The sequence below is a fragment of the Oncorhynchus kisutch genome, linkage group LG9, assembly GCF_002021735.2.
Source record: "Oncorhynchus kisutch isolate 150728-3 linkage group LG9, Okis_V2, whole genome shotgun sequence".
NCBI classification, from domain to species: domain Eukaryota; kingdom Metazoa; phylum Chordata; class Actinopteri; order Salmoniformes; family Salmonidae; genus Oncorhynchus; species Oncorhynchus kisutch.
In genome coordinates, this window is record NC_034182.2 from 12,651,884 (window position 1) to 12,671,325 (window position 19,442).

The window sequence follows — 19,442 nt, forward strand, 5'->3', positions numbered from 1 at the left end:
AGGGGGCTGAATAATTTTGCACACCCAATTTTTCAGTTTTTGGTTTGTTAAAAAAGTTTGAAATATCCAATAAATGTCGTTCCACTTCATGATTGTGTCCCACTTGTTGTTGATTCTTCACAAAAAAATACAGTTTTATATCTTTATGTTTGAAGCCTGAAATGTGGCAATAGGTCGCAAAGTTCAAGGGGGCCGAATACTTTCGCAAGGCACTGTATATATATATAAATGGTGGATGGAGCGAGACATGATGTCCCAGATGTGCTCAATTGGATTCAGGTCTGGGGAATGGGCGGGCCAGTCCATAGCATCAATGCCTTCCTCTTGCAGGAACTGCTGACACACTCCAGCCACATGAGGTCTAGCATTGTCTTGCATTAGGAGGAACCCAGGGCCAACCGCACCAGCATATGGTCTCACAAGATGTCTGAGGATCTCATCTCGGTAACTAATGGCAGTCAGGCTACCTCTGGCGAGCACATGGAGGGCTGTGTGGCCCCCCAAAGAAATGCCATCCCACACCATGACTGACCCACCGCCAAACCGGTCATGCTGGAGGATGTTGCAGGCAGCAGAACGTTCTCCACGGCGTCTCCAGACTATGTCACGTCTGTCACGTGCTCAGTGTGAACCTGCTTTCATCTGTGAAGAGCACAGGGCTCCAGTGGCGAATTTGCCAATCTTGGTGTTCTCTGGCAACTGCCAAACGTCCTGCACTGTGTTGGGCTGTAAGCACAACCCCCACCTGTGGACGTCGGGCCCTCATACCACCCTCATGGAGTCTATTTCTGACCGTTTGAGCAGACACATGCACATTTGTGGCCTGCTGGAGGTCATTTTGCAGGGCTATGGCAGTGTTCCTCCTGCTCCTCCTTGCACAAAGGCGGCGGTAGCGGTCCTGCTGCTGGGTTGTTGCCCTCCTACGGCCTCCTCCAAGTCTCCTGATGTACTGGCCTGTCTCCTGGTAGCGCCTCCATGCTCTGGACACTACGCTGACAGACACAGCAAACCTTCTTGCCACAGCTCGCATTGATGTGCCATCCTGGATGAGCTGCACTACCTGAGCCACTTGTGTGGGTTGTAGACTCTGTCTCATGCTACCACTAGAGTGAAAGCACCGCCAGCATTCAAAAGTGACCAAAACATCAGCCAGGAAGCATAGGAACTGAAAAGTGGTCTGTGGTCACCACCTGCAGAACCACTCCTTTATTGGGGGTTTCTTGCTAATTGCCTATCATTTCCACCTGTTGTCTATTCCATTTGCACAACAGCATGTGAAATGTATTGTCAATCAGTGTTGCTTCCTAAGTGGACAGTTTGATTTCACAGAAGTGTGATTGACTTGGAGTTACATTTCCCTTTTATTTTTTTGAGCAGTGTAAAAATCGGGCGATCGGCTTTTTTCCCTCCTCCAATAATCGGTATCGGCATTGAAAAATCATAGTCGGTCGACCTCTAGTGTGTGTGTTAATATAAACATACTAACTAAACACACACACACACACACACACACACACACACACACCAGGCCTGTTAGAGGATTACAGAGAGACATGCCTGAAAAGTATCTGAAGTCCTACCCCTTATATATGCCCACATGACTCCTTATGGAGAGTTGGGAGTCATACAGTAGTATGTGTGTGTATATGATGTGGAAGGACCACCAGAGGGCAGGCTGGGCTCATGGATAGTAGCCCAACAAGGCATGGGAGACAAGGTAACCAGAGGCAATTAAGCACAGCTGACGGTACTAATGACATACTCTCCTTCCCCTATAAGAGAGAGAATGGAACCAGCAGAGAGGGGGGGAAACTATCTCTGGAAGATGGCCACCGAGAGAGAGGAGCTATCCATGAAGAACCACTAAGACGGTGACAATCCCGTGACTTTTTGTTGTAGTTTAAAGATAATCCTATTGTGTTCCTGTTTCATCTGGAGAAGAAGATGTATGTTTTTTTCCTTAGAAGATTTTCATTGATTATGTTGGAGTGTTTGTGTTGACCAAATGCCCTCAATAGAGAACTGTGTTCAATCAAGAAAACCTACTCCTGACTCGTTTATTCCACCTTCCCGCTTTAGAGTGACACCCAATTACTTGGTCCGCTCACATTGGTGGAGAATGCGGGCATTAGGTGGACGAGTGACACAAGGATAAGTGAGTAAATCAAGATTCTTCCAGTAGACCCGGAGGAACCATTCAAGAACGATGGATAACGCCCTACTACAACAGTTGATCACGGCACAGCAGACAACCATAGAACTCCTGCAACAACAGCTGAGCCGACGAGAAGAACCTAGAGTTAAGCCAAGAGCGGCTGCTCACGCCATCTTACCTCGTCTCTCCAAGGAGGATGATATTGAGGCCTTCCTCATGACCTTCGAAAGGACGGCCACCTTGGAAGAGTGGTCGCCCACAGAATGGGCGAGCGCATTAGCCCCTCTTTTGACCGGGGTGGCTCAGGAAGCCTATTTTGACCTGGATTCCCGCGAAGCTGAGGACTATGGGCGACTAAAAACCGAGATCCTGTCCCGGTACCAGCTGACTGCCAGAGATAGGGCTGTAAAGTTCCATCAATGGACCTATACAGCTGATCAACCCGTCCGTGCCCAGATCTTCGCATTAATACGACTGACGAAACAGTGGCTAGAACCTGGAAAGGGAGTAGGACATGTGATAGAGACTCTCGTAGTGGACAAGATATTGAGAGAATTGCCCAGTGACTTAAAAAGGGTTGTGGGGCAAGCCAACCCGTTGTCAGCCGACGACATAGCCCAGGCGGTGGAAACATATCGGTCTACAGGGGAGTTGTTAAAAAGTGACAAGGAGGAACGGAAGGAGTCTTCCAATCCCGTACCACGACTCACCCCGGCGCGCCCGCCACCGAAACGTCCAAGCCCCCCCCGGAGGTGGGAGAAGTCAGCCACCACACAGCAGGGTCGGTGTTATAAATGTCAGTCTCCCAACCATTATGCCCCACAATGTCCTAGCAAGGATGAGCCCATGGTCACGGAGTCATCACTGCCTACCCCCACACATCCCGTTTTGAGGGGGCAGGATCAACACTGTTGGTTAGCAGAGATAGCCCCAGCCTCAGAGATTCCGGTGCGAGTCGAAGGACAAGATGTGGTAGCTATTCTCGACTCGGGAAGCATGGTTACGTTAGTAGAGGAGCGGATGGTGACCTCCGCAACACTGTTACCAGACAAAGTAGCCGTATCCTGTATCCATGGAGACACCCACTATTACCCCACTGTGAATCTGCCTATTCTCACTCCAAAAGGAAGGTGTACAGTCAGGGCAGGGAAAGTGCCCCAGCTGAAGGTGCCATTATTGATCGGGAGAGACTGTCCCCTATATAAGGAGCTTCGGCAGATGACGTTATGCACGGGAAGAAGGGGGACAGGAAAGAAGAGAAAATCCAAGCCCGAGGTAGTAGTCCTACAAGGAGACGTAGCCGCGTCCTCGTCCTCTGCAGCAGAGGAAGAAATAGCGACCCAGCGTTTACGACAGATATTCCAGGAAACCACTGATGAAGACACATGTGAAGGGTTATACACAACGCAGGAAGGAAGGAGCAACCAGGCGCTAAGGGATATATTTGAAGCTCCATCCGAGGAGGGAACCTGGAAGGGATTCTCCTCGGTCACCCCTGATGGGGATATGGAACATCCTCCACATCCCTCTACCGAGGTCGACCTGCACCAGGAATTAAAGGGACAGTTCGGCACCTCGCAGCATAGAGACCCAGACCTAAAGGAGGCCATGAGGAAGGTGAAGGTGATCGACGGGAGGAACGTCGACGGATCAGGTGAGCCCCCTCTTCCTTACTATGCAATCAGGCGGGGTCTCTTATACTGGGTCGTACGACGAAGGGGGGAAAACCAGGAATTACTAATGGTGCCTAGGCCATACAGGGATACAGTTCTACAGTTAGCCCATTCCCACGTCCTAGGAGGACACCTGGCACGAGACAAGACTATTGACAGAATCATGCAGAGATTCTATTGGCCCCGGGTCACCCGGGATGTGGCCAGGTATTGTAGGACGTGTGATCAATGTCAACGTACAGCCCCACGGCCACACCTGCGTAACCCTTTGATTCCTCTCCCCATCATAGAGACTCCCTTTGAACGCATAGCTATGGACCTCGTAGGGCCCCTCCCAAAATCCGCCAGAGGACACGAGTACATCCTAGTGGTTATAGATTACGCTACCAAGTTCCCGGAGGCCATACCCCTGCGTAACATGTCGTCAAAGGGAATTGCCAAGGAGCTATTCCTGATGTTCTCTCGTGTGGGCCTCCCCAAGACTATCTTAACCGATCAAGGAACCCCGTTCATGTCCCGGTTGATGAAGGACTTGTGTCGGTTATATCAGGTTCAACAGATACGTACAAGCATATTCCACCCTCAAACAGACGGGTTGTGTGAACGCTTGAACAAAACGATTAAAAGCATGTTGAGAAGAGTGGTGTCCCGAGACGGGAAAAACTGGGACATGCTTCTCCCACACTTAATGTTTGCCCTGCGAGAAGTACCCCAGGCATCCACTGGATTCTCTCCGTTTGAATTGCTCTATGGCAGACCCTGTCGAGGAATCCTCGACTTAGCCAAGGAGACCTGGGAGACCCAACCATGTCCCTTTCGATCCACAATAGAACACGTTACCCTGATGAGAGACCGCCTGTCAGCAGTGTGGCCCATAGTCAAGGAGCATATGGAGAAGGCCCAAAGGACCCAAGGCCAGGCCTATGATAAGTCCGCGACCCCCCGTGAGTTCACCGTGGGAGAGAAAGTGATGGTGCTTGTGCCCACGGCCGAACATCGCTTGCTGGCGCAGTGGAGGGGGCCCTACGAGGTAATGAAAAGGGTCTCACCGGTCAATTACCTCATCAAGCAACCTGACAGGAGGAAGAAGGTCCAACTCTATCACATAAACCTGTTGAAGACGTACCATGGACGAGAGGAGGTGGCTTTGATGGCCCTGGAGGGCAAAGGAAAAGAGGAGACTCTACCACAGGTGCGCCGTGGCCAAACTCTCCTACCGGAGCAGTCAAGACAGCTAGACAAGCTGATTATGAACTTCGGTCGAATATTCTCTCCATTCCCAGGACAAACAGATGTCCTGTTCCACCATATCCACACGGAACCCGGCAAGAAGGTGCATATCCGCCCTTACAGGATTCCTGAGGCTCGCCGAGTCATCGCTAAGAAAGAGGTGAGGGAGATGTTGAGGATGGGCGTGATCGAGCCCTCGACGAGTGAGTGGTCCAGTCCCATAGTCCTGGTCCCCAAGTCCGATGGTAGTATGAGACTCTGCAACGACTTTAGGGGCGTGAATGCCATCTCTACATTCGATGCGTATCCCATGCCCCGTGTGGATGAACTCTTGGAGCGCTTAGGAAAGGCCAAGTTCATCACTACCCTGGATTTGACAAAGGGGTATTGGCAAGTGCCGGTGGCTCCGGAGGATCGCCCAAAGACTGCCTTCGCCACCCCAGAGGGGCTTTTCCAGTATGTGAGGATGCCCTTCGGACTGCACGGTGCCGCTGCAACTTTCCAACGCCTCATGGATGCCATTCTACGGCCCCATCAAGAGTATGCAGCGGCGTACATAGACGATGTGGTCATCCACAGCGAGGACTGGGATAGTCACCTCCTGCGATTACGGGCGGTGCTCGTGAGTTTGGAAGCCACCGGGTTGACAGCCAATCCAAATAAATGCTGCCTGGGCCTGTCCGAAGCGGAATACCTGGGGTACACCGTGGGGAATGGGAAAATACGCCCACAGGCAGAGAAGACTAGGGCAATTCGTGACTGGCCTCGACCCCGGACCAAGCGAGACGTTCGGGCCTTCTTAGGGATAACAGGATATTATCGCCGTTTTATCCCGGGATATGCAACCATTGCCAACCCCCTCACAAACCTCATCAGGAAAAACCTGCCAAACCAGGTAGAGTGGAAAGACGAGACGGAAGAGGCCTTTCAATTGCTAAAAGATGGCCTGTGTTCTGATCCCGTTCTACAGGCTCCGGACTTCTCACAAGAGTTCATTGTGCAGGTCGACGCCTCGGATACAGGGCTCGGGGCCGTACTAGCTCAGGGTAAAGGTGAAGCAGAGAAGCCGATTCTCTTCATTAGTAGGAAGCTCAGCGATCGGGAACAGAGGTATGCGACCGTAGAGAAAGAGGCCTTAGCCATCAAGTGGGCCCTCGATTATCTCCGGTACTACCTACTGGGTCGGAGGTTTGCATTAGTTACTGACCATGCGCCCCTCACGTGGATGGCTGGTAAGAGAAACAATAACAACAGAATAGCCAGATGGTTTTTGTCTTTACAACCGTTCTCTTTCCATGTCATCCACAGGGCCGGATCGAGGAACGGGAATGCAGACGCGCTGTCCCGACGCGACCAAGACGGTGCGTCTGGCGCCCGACCCTCCGGTTCGGTCCTGGGGGGGAAGGTATGTGGAAGGACCACCAGAGGGCAGGCTGGGCTCATGGATAGTAGCCCAACAAGGCATGGGAGACAAGGTAACCAGAGGCAATTAAGCACAGCTGACGGTACTAATGACATACTCTCCTTCCCCTATAAGAGAGAGAATGGAACCAGCAGAGAGGGGGGGAAACTATCTCTGGAAGATGGCCACCGAGAGAGAGGAGCTATCCATGAAGAACCACTAAGACGGTGACAATCCCGTGACTTTTTGTTGTAGTTTAAAGATAATCCTATTGTGTTCCTGTTTCATCTGGAGAAGAAGATGTATGTTTTTTTCCTTAGAAGATTTTCATTGATTATGTTGGAGTGTTTGTGTTGACCAAATGCCCTCAATAGAGAACTGTGTTCAATCAAGAAAACCTACTCCTGACTCGTTTATTCCACCTTCCCGCTTTAGAGTGACACCCAATTACTTGGTCCGCTCACAATGAGTTGTTTGGGTACTATTTAAGTCATGTGTACAGGACTGAGTGTTTCCTATGGTGGTTTAGAGTATATAGAGCCATATAGGGAAACTACTAGGGTATATAACTGGGTGTGTAACGGGATGTTTAGCGTGTAGAGTCGGGTTAAAGAGGTCACTCTGACTCTACTGTAGTCGGCCCACTGGACAGACTTGCATTTGTATGGAGTTCCCTTCCAGCTGTACATGTAGAAAATGGTATAAGTGGAAAAAGAGAGGAAAGAACATTCCAATGGCGAGTGGTCAGTTTTGTCTCTCTCCCTCGCTCGCTCTCTCTGTCTTTCTGTCTTTCTCTGTCTTGGCCTGAATCAGACTGTAACTTGAACCCACATGCCTGGCCTCCTGCCATCTCTACCCTTCTCTCCTTGCGCTCCCTCTCTCCTTGTCCTCCCTCTCTCTTTCTTTCTCGCTCCGCCCCCCTCTCCTTCTTACTCCTTTCACATTCTCCAGGGAGAGTTCATCACTTTTTCCGCCTGCTGTCTTCTCTTTTCCTATTTGTCATTCCACCCTTTTCCCCTGAATGTTGCTCTCTGTTTTCCAACTAGATGATATCCATGAAGTGTTTTCTCTGCCCACTCTCTGAGATGCTACCAAGACACATTTTCTAGAAGCTTCCTATCCCCCGCTGTAGCATTTTAGAGACCGGCCCTCTCTGACTAATATTCCTATTGGCTCAGGTCTGTGAGTTCTGCCCGGAGACAGAACTCTAGTCTAGAGCAGGTGAAGGTTATTAGTTATGCATGTACTTCCAAGGAACTGAACTTGGGGTGGAATCAGGACAATAACGTAACTGTTTGGCTGACTCAGTGGTTTCCAGCACACTGCAGTACAACCTGAACGGTTGTCTCCAAATCCTATGGAGGAATGCTTCTTAGCATTACTGTGAAATCTGTAGGCCTATTCGGTTTTTAATAACGTGCGTACTTTAAATGTCTCTGGTGTTTTTCTTATTAGTTTTAAACATGAAGTTAAAGACTGCTTGTTTTACCTTCTAAACAGCTGTGGAAGTTGTTGTGAGTGAAAAGGCCTTTGTTTCACAAGGTTGTTGTCTCTGTGGGTCTTTTTGTTAATGAGCAACACATTGAAACATCACTCCCTCCCTCCTACCCTTTCCTCAGCTCTACAGTAACACTGTTCCCTACTGTACAACATCATCCCCACTCTCTGACACACACACATACGCGCAGGCAAACATACAGACACACGCACACATTATATGTCTATGGAGATATATAGCAGTGGGGGTATAGGATGGGAGTATATGGAGATATAGGCTAAACTAAGGTCCCCTGACACTTTTACAGATGTAGGGTCTTAATTTGATCATCCTGTTGCAGGAGAACATTGCAGGAGTGCAAGAAATTCAAAACGTGTAGTGTATCTTGGGTTTAAAAAGTCTACTGAAGTTTGTAATTTCCACTTTAAAATTAAAGACTTAATTTTCCCTTACTAAAAATGTATCAACCCATAATGTCCATGAATTATAATCCACATAATTCACATTTCCTGTTTCTGAAGGATTCTTTTCCTGCTATAGCAAACTAGCTCAAATTAAGACCCCACATCTGTAATGCAGTTCATTACAAGTCCAGAACACAGAACTCTGTTACATGTAATCCATCAAAAAGTCAAAAATGGGTGACCTTCTCAGTGACAGAAATTGTATACCAGAAAGAGCATTTCTGTACACCAGAAAGAGCATTTCTGTACACCAGAAAGAGCATTTCTGTACACCAGAAAGAGCGCGTTTCTGTACACCAGAAAGAGCCCGTTTCTGTACACCAGAAATGATCCTAGTCATCCCACCACGGGTTAAATTCAGGGGAAAATGGGTATGACGCTACAAGCTAGGGACACCTCTATTTAGGGAGTTTCTCCCATTATTTTCAGCAGATCCTTTTAAGCTCTGTCTGGTTGGATGGGTAGAGTTGCTGCACAGGTATTTTCTGGTCTCTCCAGAGATGTTAGATCGGGTTCAAGTCCGGGCTCTGGATGGGCCACTCAAGGACATTCAGAGACTCATCAGACCAGAGAATCTTGTTTCTCATGGTCTGAGAGTATTTAGGTGCCTTTTGTCAAACTCCAAGCTGGCTGTCATGTGCCTTTTTTACTGAGGAGTGGCTTCCGTCTGGCCACTCTACCATAAAGGCCTGATTGGTGGAGTGCTCTAGGAAGACTCTTGGTGGTTCCAAGCATAGTCCATTTAAGAACGATGGAGGCCACTGTGTTCTTGAGAACCTTCAATGCATTTTGGTAGCCTTCCCCAGATCTGTACCCCGACACAATCCTGTCTCGGAGCTCTATGAACAATGCCTTCGACCTCATGGTTTGTTTTTTTCTCTGACATGCACTGTCAACTGTGGGACCTTTATATAGACAGGTGTGTGCCTTTCCAAATCATATCCAATCAATTGTATTTACCACACGTGGACTCCAACCAAGTTGTAGAAACATCTCAAGGATGAACATTGGAAACAGGATGCACCTGTGATCAATTTCGAGTCTCATAGCAAAGGTTCTGAATACTTATGGAAATAAGGTATTTCGGTTTCGTTTTATACATTTGCAAAAACGTCTAAAAACCTGTTTTCACTTTGTCATTATAGGGTACTGTGTGTAGATTGCTGAGTGTTTTATTTATTTATTTAATCCATTTAGAATAGAATAAAGCAGTAATGTAACAAAAAGTGGAAAAGGTCAAGGGGTCGGAATATTTTCTGAAGGCACTTTACATCATTGTGTGAAACCAACCAAAAGCACGTTTTTTTGTGTTCGCGAACGGGCGACAAAACACATGCTATTCAACGCTTTTCTTGTTAGGCTATATACTTTATATTCCCTGTCCTCCACTGGCTCACAGAAGACATGATGAACTGCTGTTGATGCTAACTGACAAGCTGTTTTAAATGTAGTTATTAGCTACAAAATAAATATTGCATAGTCAGACCATTATTACTGTTCTAGCTGGCTGATAGGCATTATTCGGTAGGTCCTGTTAAATAGAGTTAAAGAAGTACATAACCTGAAAAGCAGAAAGTGGTATAGAGGTAAGATAGTTCAATTAGTATACACCCATCTGATAAGACTTTGAAGTGCAGGGTATAGTACCGTCACACACATCGAATGCTCCCTCCGTTTATTGAGTGCATTTCTTTGACCCGAAGGTCTTCATGACGACACAGAGGTAGGGAGTCTAAAAAGCGGAGGGCGGAGAGAGGAAGAAACATTGGACAGCTGAGGTTGAGAGGCCTGTCCTAACCTGTCCCAAGCAGTTACGAGAGATGAGTTTTCAGGTCACATCAAGAAAGGAAGACTGGAAGGAATGTGCATGGAGGAATGCTGAGGGTAGGATCGGGGGGGATGGAAGGAAGAAAGAATGGAGGAGAAGTGGAGAAGATGGCTGCCGGCCTTGGCCTTTACTCAAAACGTCTCACCGCATTGAGAGATGGGAGGATGAGATATGGCCGCTCTGATTGGTTGTAGCCATATCAGCCTCTGTTGTCACTGGAGGAGAGGGGATTTTACAGCTCTGTGATTGGCTGTTTGTTGCTGGCCTGCGGGGGGGCTTTTCCTCAAAGGAAAGTGCTGATAGCCATTAAAGAGCTTTTATAGGCAGTAATTACAGACTAGCTACAGGTACAGGTATATGCTATAATAATGAGATGGTATAATAACTAGACAGTGTGATAACTAGATGGTATCATGTCTGTGTCCGTCTGTGCTCTTAGCCTTAAGTCTGTGTTTCGCATGTCTTTTGTCAGTCTCATTAACATCAGTCTATCATTAAAATCTCCCCCCCTCCCCCCTTAACAGCACTTCACAGACCTCCTGGATGACTTTTCCCAGGATGCTTTGCTGGGCCAGCTGCTGAGCGACCCCTTCCTCTCCGGCAGGGAAGGAGAGGCCATGGACGAGGGGGAGGATTTTACACCGTCCTCCCCGCTGCCGCCCCACATCCAGGCGGAGCACTCCTACTCCCTGTGTGGGGACTCCCGGCCCCAGTCGCCCGTCTCACATCTGCCTGGGGAGCAGGGGAGCGATGCAGGTGAGAGGGGGATGGCAGAGTGAGGAAAGAGCGGAGGGTTTTGGGCCTCAGTGACAGTTGTAGATTGCATGCCGTATTGTAATGTGTGGACTATCTACGGCATCTATAAAAAGATGTGGCAATACAGACATGTGCGGTACTGAATGTACACATCTCCACATAAGACAACGGACCTATACGTACAGTATCTAATGTAAGTGACAGTGTTGATGCCGACGTGTCTCTTTCTATTAGAATCAGATGGTGAGGATTGGTCCCTGGAGCAGGAGGAACAGATGGAGGTGTTGCTGTGTGACCCTCCAGCCCTGCTGCCCACCCTAACCCTCTCCCTGGCCCCTGAGAGCCACATCACTGAGGCCCCGGCCCTACCAGCCCCCAAGCCCAACCCACAGACCGCCACACAGGGCAAGGCCAGCAAGGTAATAGGACGTCTAGAGTCGCAGCACACGCAGACAGGCCCACAATGCACGCGTGTAACGTCCCTCTCTGCTGTCTGATTGTCTAGGCGAAGGAGATTGGTGAGATCCAGATCAAACTGGAGCCTCATGAAGTGGACCAGTTCCTCAACTTGTCTCCTAAAGGTGAGATCTGACGCACACCATATCGTACTGCCACACTACTCATAACCTCTCTGTATGTAGTCCCCAGACCTGGGTCAAATATACGTGTCAAATACTGTGCTCTTTCCACCTCATTAAATAACATAACATATGCCATTTAGCAGATGCTTTTATCCAAAGCGACTTAGTCATGTGTGCATACATTTTGAAGGTAAATCAAGCACATTTGAAGTATTTGACAATGTTTATGGTATGTACAAAATATTTGTTTTAAATACAAACGCTATGACGAAGGTCGGGAGGCCGATACGTAAGCCTATTAAAGAGCAGTGATACTATCCAGAGCAGTGTGTGGGTTTCTTCTTTAAAAAAAATACAAACGAAACATGTGAAGTGTTGGTTTCATGAGCTAAAATGAAAGATCCCCGAAATTTCCATACGCACAAAAACCTTATTTCTCTAATTTTGTGCACAAATGTGTTTACATCCCTGTTAGTGAGCATTTACCGTTGCCAAGATAATCCATCTATCTGACAGGTATGGCATAATCAAGAAGCTGATTAAACTGCGTGATCATTACACAGGTGCACCTTGTGCTGGGGACAATAAAAAGCCACTCTACAATGTGCAGTTTTGTCACATAACACAATGCCACAGATGTCTCAAGTTTTGCAATTGGCATGCTGACTGAAGGAATGTCCACCGGAGCTATTGCTAGAGAACGGAATGTTAATTTCTCTACCATATGCAGCCTCCAACGTTGTTTTAGAGAATTTGGCAGTACGTTTGCTGATGTCAACGTTGTGAACAGAGTGCCCCATGGTTGTGGTGGGGTTATGGTATGTGCAGGCGTAAGCTACGGACAACAAACACAATTGCATTTTATCGATGGCAGTTTCAATGCCCAGAGATACCGTGATGTGATCCTGAGGCCCATTGTTGTGCCATTCATCCACCGCCATCACCTCATGTTTGAGCATGATAATACACGGCCCATATTGCAAAGATCTGTACACAATTCCTGGAAGTTGAAAATGTCCCAGTTCTTCCATGGCTTGCATACTCACCAGACATGTCACCCATTGAGCAGGTTTGGGATGCTCTGAATCGACGTGTACGACAGCGTGTTCCGGTTCCTGCCTATATCCAGCAACTTCGCACAGCCATTGAAGAGGAGTGGGACATTTCACAGGTCACAATCAACAGCCTGATCAACTCGATGCGAAGGAGATGTGTCACGTTGCATGAGGCAAATGGTGGTCACTTCAGATACTGACTGGTTTTCTGACCCTCGCCCCTACCTTTTTTTTAAGGTATCTGTGACCAGCAGATGGATATCTATATTCCCAGTCATGTGAAATCCATAGATTAGGACCTAAGAAATGTATTTTGTGTTGACTGATTCCCTTATATGAACTGTAACTCAGTAAATTCTTAAGTTGTTGCGTTTTATATTTTTGTTCAGTATAGTTGCTATGCAGGCGGATCAGTGTTGTGCTGCTCTGAGGACCCCTTCTAGCCACTGATGGATAATGTTGACATTAAGTACAATCCAATGTGTAAAGTCTGTAAATGTTAGTGTTGATAATCTCCAGAGAACGTTTGCAAGTGTGTAACCTGTTTGTGTGTGTTTCCCCTCACAAGGTCTGGAGTCTCTGCAGATGCCACCCACCCCTCCCTCCTCCCACGGCAGTGACTCCGAGGGCAGTCAGAGCCCGGTACACGCCAGCACCCCCCAGAGCCCCTCCACCCCCTCCTCTCCCCTCAGCCCTGCGCCCTCCCAGGCCGGCCTCAAGGTGTCTCAGCGCACACCCTCCTCCCTCTCCAACTCCCCTCTTCTCACCGCCCCACACGTAAGTACAGCACAGACTGGGGACCAGGGATTCACTAAAAAGATACAGGGACCCTGTTGGCAGAATATGAATCCTTCCAGCCTTCCTTCAGGTGATCACTGATCTGAGAGAGATTGGATAAGTTAATGCGAGGTTATCACTGTATTGCATTCACCAATCCAACCTGGTCAGATCAGTGACAACCTCCATGAAAGGAATGAGCGATGGAACTATTCAGAGAACAGATACAGGGAAGTCACTGAAATAAGATACAGTATGTTAGTTTATCTGATGGGCTCTGATGACAATCCCCCCCCCCCGTAGAAGTTGCAGGGCTCTGGCCCTCTCCTGCTGACAGAGGAAGAGAGGAGAACCCTGGTTGCCGAGGGTTACCCTGTTCCCACCAAGCTGCCCCTGTCCAAGGCGGAGGAGAAAGCCCTGAAGAAGATACGCAGGAAGATCAAGAACAAGGTGGGACTTGGGATTACGATTTCTGGTTTGAAATGTCAAACAATAGTTAGGAACATAAATATAAATGCAACATGCATCAATTTCAATGATTTTACTCAGTTAGAGTTCATTTAAATCAGTCAATTGAAATAAATACATTAGGCCCTATTCTTAATTTCACATTACTGGGCAGGGCCGCAGCCATGGATGGGCCTGGGAAGGGCGTAGACCCACCCACTTGGGAGCCTGACCCACCCACTGTGGAGCCAGGCCCAGCCAATCAGACTGAGTTCTTCCCCACAAAGGGCTTTAAAACAGACAGAAGTTGTCCTCAGTTTCATTAGCTCTCTGGGTGGCTGGTCACAGATGATCCCGCAGGTTAAGAAGCAGTATGTGGAGGTCCTGGGCTGGCACGGTTACAAGTGGTCTGCAGTTTTGAGGCTGGTTGGACATACTGCCAAATTCTATAAAATGACGTTGGAGGCGGCTTATGGTAGAGAAATTAACATTCCGTTTTCTTGAAAGAGCGCTGGTGGACATTCCTGCAGTCGACATGCCAAATGCACACTCTCTCAAAACTTGAGACATCTGTGGCATTGTGTTTTGTGCCAAAACTGCACATTTTAGAGTGGCCTTTTATTGTCCCCAGCACAATGTGCACCTGTGTAATGATAATGCTGTTTAATCAGCTTCTTGATATGCCACAACTGTCAGGTGGATGGATTATCTCGGCAAAGGAGAAATGCTCGCTAAAAGGGACGTAAACAAATTTGTGCACAACATTTGAGAGAAATCAGCTTTTTAATGCGTATGGAACATTTCTTGTATCTTTTATCATGAAGCATGGTACCAACACTTTACATGTTGCGTTTATATTTTTGTTGACTAAATTCTGTATACAGTGGGGTCTAAAATGATTGATGCCCTTGATAACGATCAGCAATAATGACTGTATATGTTGTTTTTAAATACTGAGACATTGTATCCTCATTCAGGATTATAAATATAATTATTTATTGGTCTTTATCAAGGGTGACAATCATTTCCGACCCCACTGTGTATATATTTATCTTTAATACTTTCTATTTCTGCCTGTGCCCGACATGCAATAACACACCTCAAGAGTGATACATTAAAGTGACACTTCCGTGAGCCATGACTTGGCGTAATTTCGACATCGTTTCTTTCAGATCTCTGCTCAAGAGAGCCGTAGAAAGAAGAAGGAGTACATGGACGCCCTGGAGAAGAAGTGAGTCTTTCGTGATGTTCTCATTCAGCGTGAATTCAAATGTGTTGCTTTGGGAATGCGTTTATTTGTATGTTTGTCCTTCAGTTTCTTTGGTAATTAATTTGCATCATGATCAAATGCTATAGATACATACTTTATTAAGACAAGTCATAAAACTCAAAAGTGCTTTTAACACATACAGCAGTAACTTCTGTCAAGGCATTGTGTCCCCTGGTTATTCCTTCTACCTGTCACTGATCTTGTAATTCCCCCTTTTGTCCACAGGGTGGAGAACTGCTCCAATGAGAACAGCGAGCTGCGCAGGAAACTGGAGAATCTGGAGTGTACCAACAAGTAAGAGACGTACATTATATAGTGCTGCAGGGTATGTTTCGTGCTTCATCCTCTCCTACATTATTAATCCAACCTTGTAAAATGTATCACACAGTTCACTGAGTCTAACAGAGCGTGATGTTTAGTTATGTTTTCATGTGTTTGTGCACGAATACACACCGTGTAACATTGTCTGTGAAGTCACATGTTAGTCCAGTGACGTGTATAATTCTCTGCTGTTCTTTTCAGCTGTGTGTGTGTGTGTGAGAGAATGCGCGTGTGAGAGAATGCGCGTGTGAGAGAATGCGCGTGTGAGAGAATGCGCGTGTGAGAGAATGCGCGCGTGAGAGAATGCGCGCGTGTGTATTGTCTTCGGCGGGGTGTGTGAGTGTGTCTATGACTAAGCTCTCCCCTTCCCATCCCCTCTACCCTCATGCCCTCTCCCTTTTCCCCCTCTCTCCCCTCATCACCTCTCCCTAGGACTCTAATACAACAGCTGCACTCTCTGCAGGCGGTGGTGGCAGGGAAGGTTCCCCGCTCCTGCAAAGTCACTGGCACCCAGACCTCCTCCTGCCTCATGGTGAGACTCCCCAACACAACGCTCAGCCCTGTGTGTGTGTGTGTGTGTGTGTGTGTGTGTGTGTGTGTGTGTGTGTGTGTGTGTGTGTGTGTGTGTGTGTGTGTTTCATATTGATTGGATAACCTTTTGCTTTTCATTTGATATAACTCCTGCATGCTCTGTGTGTCAGCTGTTGTGGGCAGACTATCTTGTGCTTTTCATGTAAATGCTTGACTGTGGAGCCTACTGACATATCGGGGGTGTGTGTCTAGGTGGTGGTGCTGTGCTTCGCTGTGTTCCTAGGGAGTTTCTACCCCAGCCTGGGTCCCTGCTCCTCCATCACAGAGACTGGCCTCTCCAGAGACATGGCCATGCAGGAGTCTTACACAGCTACAGGTACTGTACACACACACACACAGTCAGTCAGTCATACGTTGCACATTCATGTTTCATGGATTAATGCTGATCTTTTTATAGTGTGTGTGCGAGCGAGGCATTAGCTCTGAATCTCTGAGTGCTGAGGGACTAGCAGTGTTCTGTAATCCTACCAGTCGCACACATACGCACCACACACACACCTTTTTTTGAGTGTTTTGGCGTGGCCTCCTGGAAGAGTGTACACTTGAATGTCGTCGTTTCCCATTCAGCGGGACTATCATTAGCATGATTAAGCTGCAATGCAGCCATTTTAATGATGACTGATCTTTGCTCCCCCTACCGCTCTTCTCCCTCCCACACACAGCCTGTTTGCCACAGAGCCCAGTATCAGTGTTGCTGGCAGTCCGCCCTACAGTAGAACAATCTGGATGTAGGCTATGTACAGAGCCAGGTTTACTGTTGGTAGGGTTGGGTTGTTTTTTTTGTGTGTAATCCTTTTCATAAGACTTCATTTGTAAATCTTGTTAAGAGGGTTGCAGGGATGTAGGATTGCATTAGTAGTAGACTTGATCATATCAAAGGATTATACCGGCCCTAAAAACCAAAAGACATTTCAACAAGGGAATATGTAAAAGATTAAGGTAGGCATGTCATTGAGTACTTTCTCCTTTCTGGACATGGTGTGATCAGATAGGTGTTTTTTAAATTTTTATATATATTTTTTTACCCATGATCCTTCACAGTGAAGTCCAGGAGCCTGCTGTCCTATGAGGAGAGAGGGCTGGACGAGCCACACCTTCTGGGTCTGGGCGGGGACTATCCTGACCAGTTGGAGAGGCCCACGGTCGTCATGGCAGCGTGGCGCTCTGAGAAAAAGCAGCAGAAAGGGGAGGAGTCACACCGTGCTGAGACACGCTCACCTTTCAACAACAGTGATGCGAATCCACAGAAACCCCTGCTATTAGACCTGCACAGGTAACAGACACACACACACACACTTATGGTAGGCGATGATATCAGAGACTGTATGGGACAGAAAAACTGTTTTTGACACGATTTTGGGGTCAGTAAAAGTCTAGTACTGTAGTTTCTTATTGGTTCGTCTCTCTTCTTCTGCTTCAGGTCTCTGGAGCAGAGGGTGAACGACAGCACTAAAATCATAGAGCTGGAGAGGACGGTCAACGAGACGTCATAGGGCTCTACCTCTGACCCCTCACCCCTGACCTGCAGGTGCAGGAGACGGAGGCTCTCTGTATTTATAGAATCCTTTTTTTGATATCTTTATTATTTTATCGTATGTAGTTGTTGTTCTTTTTATATTGTGTTTTTATTCCATTCCAATAGTACCACCGCCGTCTGATATATTTTTGTGTTCATGTTTTTATTTGGTATTTTATTTGCTTTACTTCTTTATATATTTGATGACATCCTTTGCTCTGGCCATTATGCTCTGTTACATTTGAGTGAGTGGTATTTCGTTCTGTATCTCTATGGCGATATTCCCCTTCATGTGATGGTGGTGTTATGAGGATGGGGCCGCGGAGCTCTGTGAATTCCTCGACTGTCTTCTTCACAGTAGTGGGGCTTTCTATCTCAAATGCTATTTCCTTTCCGTATTGGTTTCCTGTCGATTTTTGTCAGGAATGGATTCAGAATAGCACACTGTGTCCATAAATATGAGTATCTGTCAAAAGCCAAAGGTCTTTGTAGCGAACCCTATTTTTGTAAATGTAAATAATAACAATGTAATAGTCAGCCTACATGATGTGTGCGGTCAGTAAAAACAATGTTGACGGACGTTGATCGATGGTTGGATGTTGAGACAATCAAGCTTTATAATACAGCGTTATGACACAGTACTTTTTATACCGGATAATGTGTGTAGGGAATGTGTTGTTTCCTAAATTAAGATACGTTCCTGCTGGAGAAAACACAATGGTGGCCTTGTGAAATGTAATGAACCACTATGAGGTTTCTGCTAGTCTCATAGTCTCCGTACCACCTGCGCTGTCTCACACAGATGAATAGAGCCATACGCGCCTTCCCCATTGGCCTGCACCCTGCCGTCAATCCACTCGTACTGTGTCCCCAAAGAGTCCATTGTCATTCTTATTTATTGTATATAAACTGTTGAGTCACATTTTTGCCTCCACAGGACCTATATTTGTCTTTTATGAGTTCTGTCCTTTTTGGTTTTTGATTAAAACAAATAAATATTTTCCGTAGTAAAAGCATCAACTGCCGTGTAAGATTGTCCTGCTTTGAAAGTGTGATTGTAAGTCATGTGCTGTGTGTTTGAGACTGCGAGCACGCATACCCTCACTGTGAGCATGTGTCAGTCAATAATGACATAAGCGTCAGAAGTTGTACTAAGCCCTTCCCAAAGGTTTGGCCACCAGCCATTCAAAACAACTTATTCAAATGTTTTAACCCAGTGGTTCTCAACTGGTTTTGCCTCGGGACCCAAATGGAACCAGATTGTCTCAGCCGCGATCCAATATTCACATGGCGATTATTTTTGGTTTGTTGCCAAAATGCAACCTGGATTATTTTATTTTTGCAGTACTATTTGTAAGTAAATGTACAAATTATATGACAAGGGAACAACAGTACCTCATTTTTCATTTTGCCCATATTCTTGATGAGGAATGTGAAGTTCACTGGTTTCAGACTGCAAAATCAACCAAATAGTTCTACTGATTTCTACACACTTTCTACCTGGTTTTTAGTCATTTCAGTTCAGACTGGAGTATTTAAAAAATATACGACACTCGCCAGTTGAGAATCGCTGTTTTAACCCTCACTACAATGTTCAAATAAATTGCAGCTCTGCCTCTGGCAGACGGGTCTATGGATTCAACTGGTGAGTGTGTGACCATGCGGTCGTCTATGCACATTTCTGTGTGTGCATTTATGCACATTTCTGTGTGTGCATTTATGCACATTTCTGTGTGTGCATTTATGCACATTTTCTATGTGCATTTTGTCAAATGTTGTGTCTGTTCAGATGATGATTTTCTTAGAATGAAAGTCTCTTGGTTGGGAGGTGGGATACTAACTGCATTTAACAGAAAAACAGAGACTTACTGACAGAAT

At 46.8% G+C, this 19,442-nt stretch overlaps 1 protein-coding gene across 1 annotated transcript in view; it reads left to right on the top strand.

The window, feature by feature from the left end:
* The window catches only part of LOC109896761 (cyclic AMP-responsive element-binding protein 3-like protein 2), a 33,486-nt gene extending 14,902 nt beyond the window's left edge, over window positions 1-18,584 (top strand). The window contains exons 2-12 of the mRNA XM_020491092.2: window positions 10,775-11,006; window positions 11,241-11,425; window positions 11,512-11,587; window positions 13,211-13,419; window positions 13,723-13,869; window positions 15,039-15,097; window positions 15,362-15,430; window positions 15,890-15,989; window positions 16,241-16,364; window positions 17,090-17,321; window positions 17,469-18,584. Coding sequence (XP_020346681.1) covers window positions 10,775-11,006; window positions 11,241-11,425; window positions 11,512-11,587; window positions 13,211-13,419; window positions 13,723-13,869; window positions 15,039-15,097; window positions 15,362-15,430; window positions 15,890-15,989; window positions 16,241-16,364; window positions 17,090-17,321; window positions 17,469-17,541 — 1,506 coding nt within the window. The 3' untranslated portion in view covers window positions 17,542-18,584. The remainder of the gene's footprint in view (window positions 1-10,774; window positions 11,007-11,240; window positions 11,426-11,511; window positions 11,588-13,210; window positions 13,420-13,722; window positions 13,870-15,038; window positions 15,098-15,361; window positions 15,431-15,889; window positions 15,990-16,240; window positions 16,365-17,089; window positions 17,322-17,468) is intronic.
* Window positions 18,585-19,442: the final 858 nt, after the last annotated feature.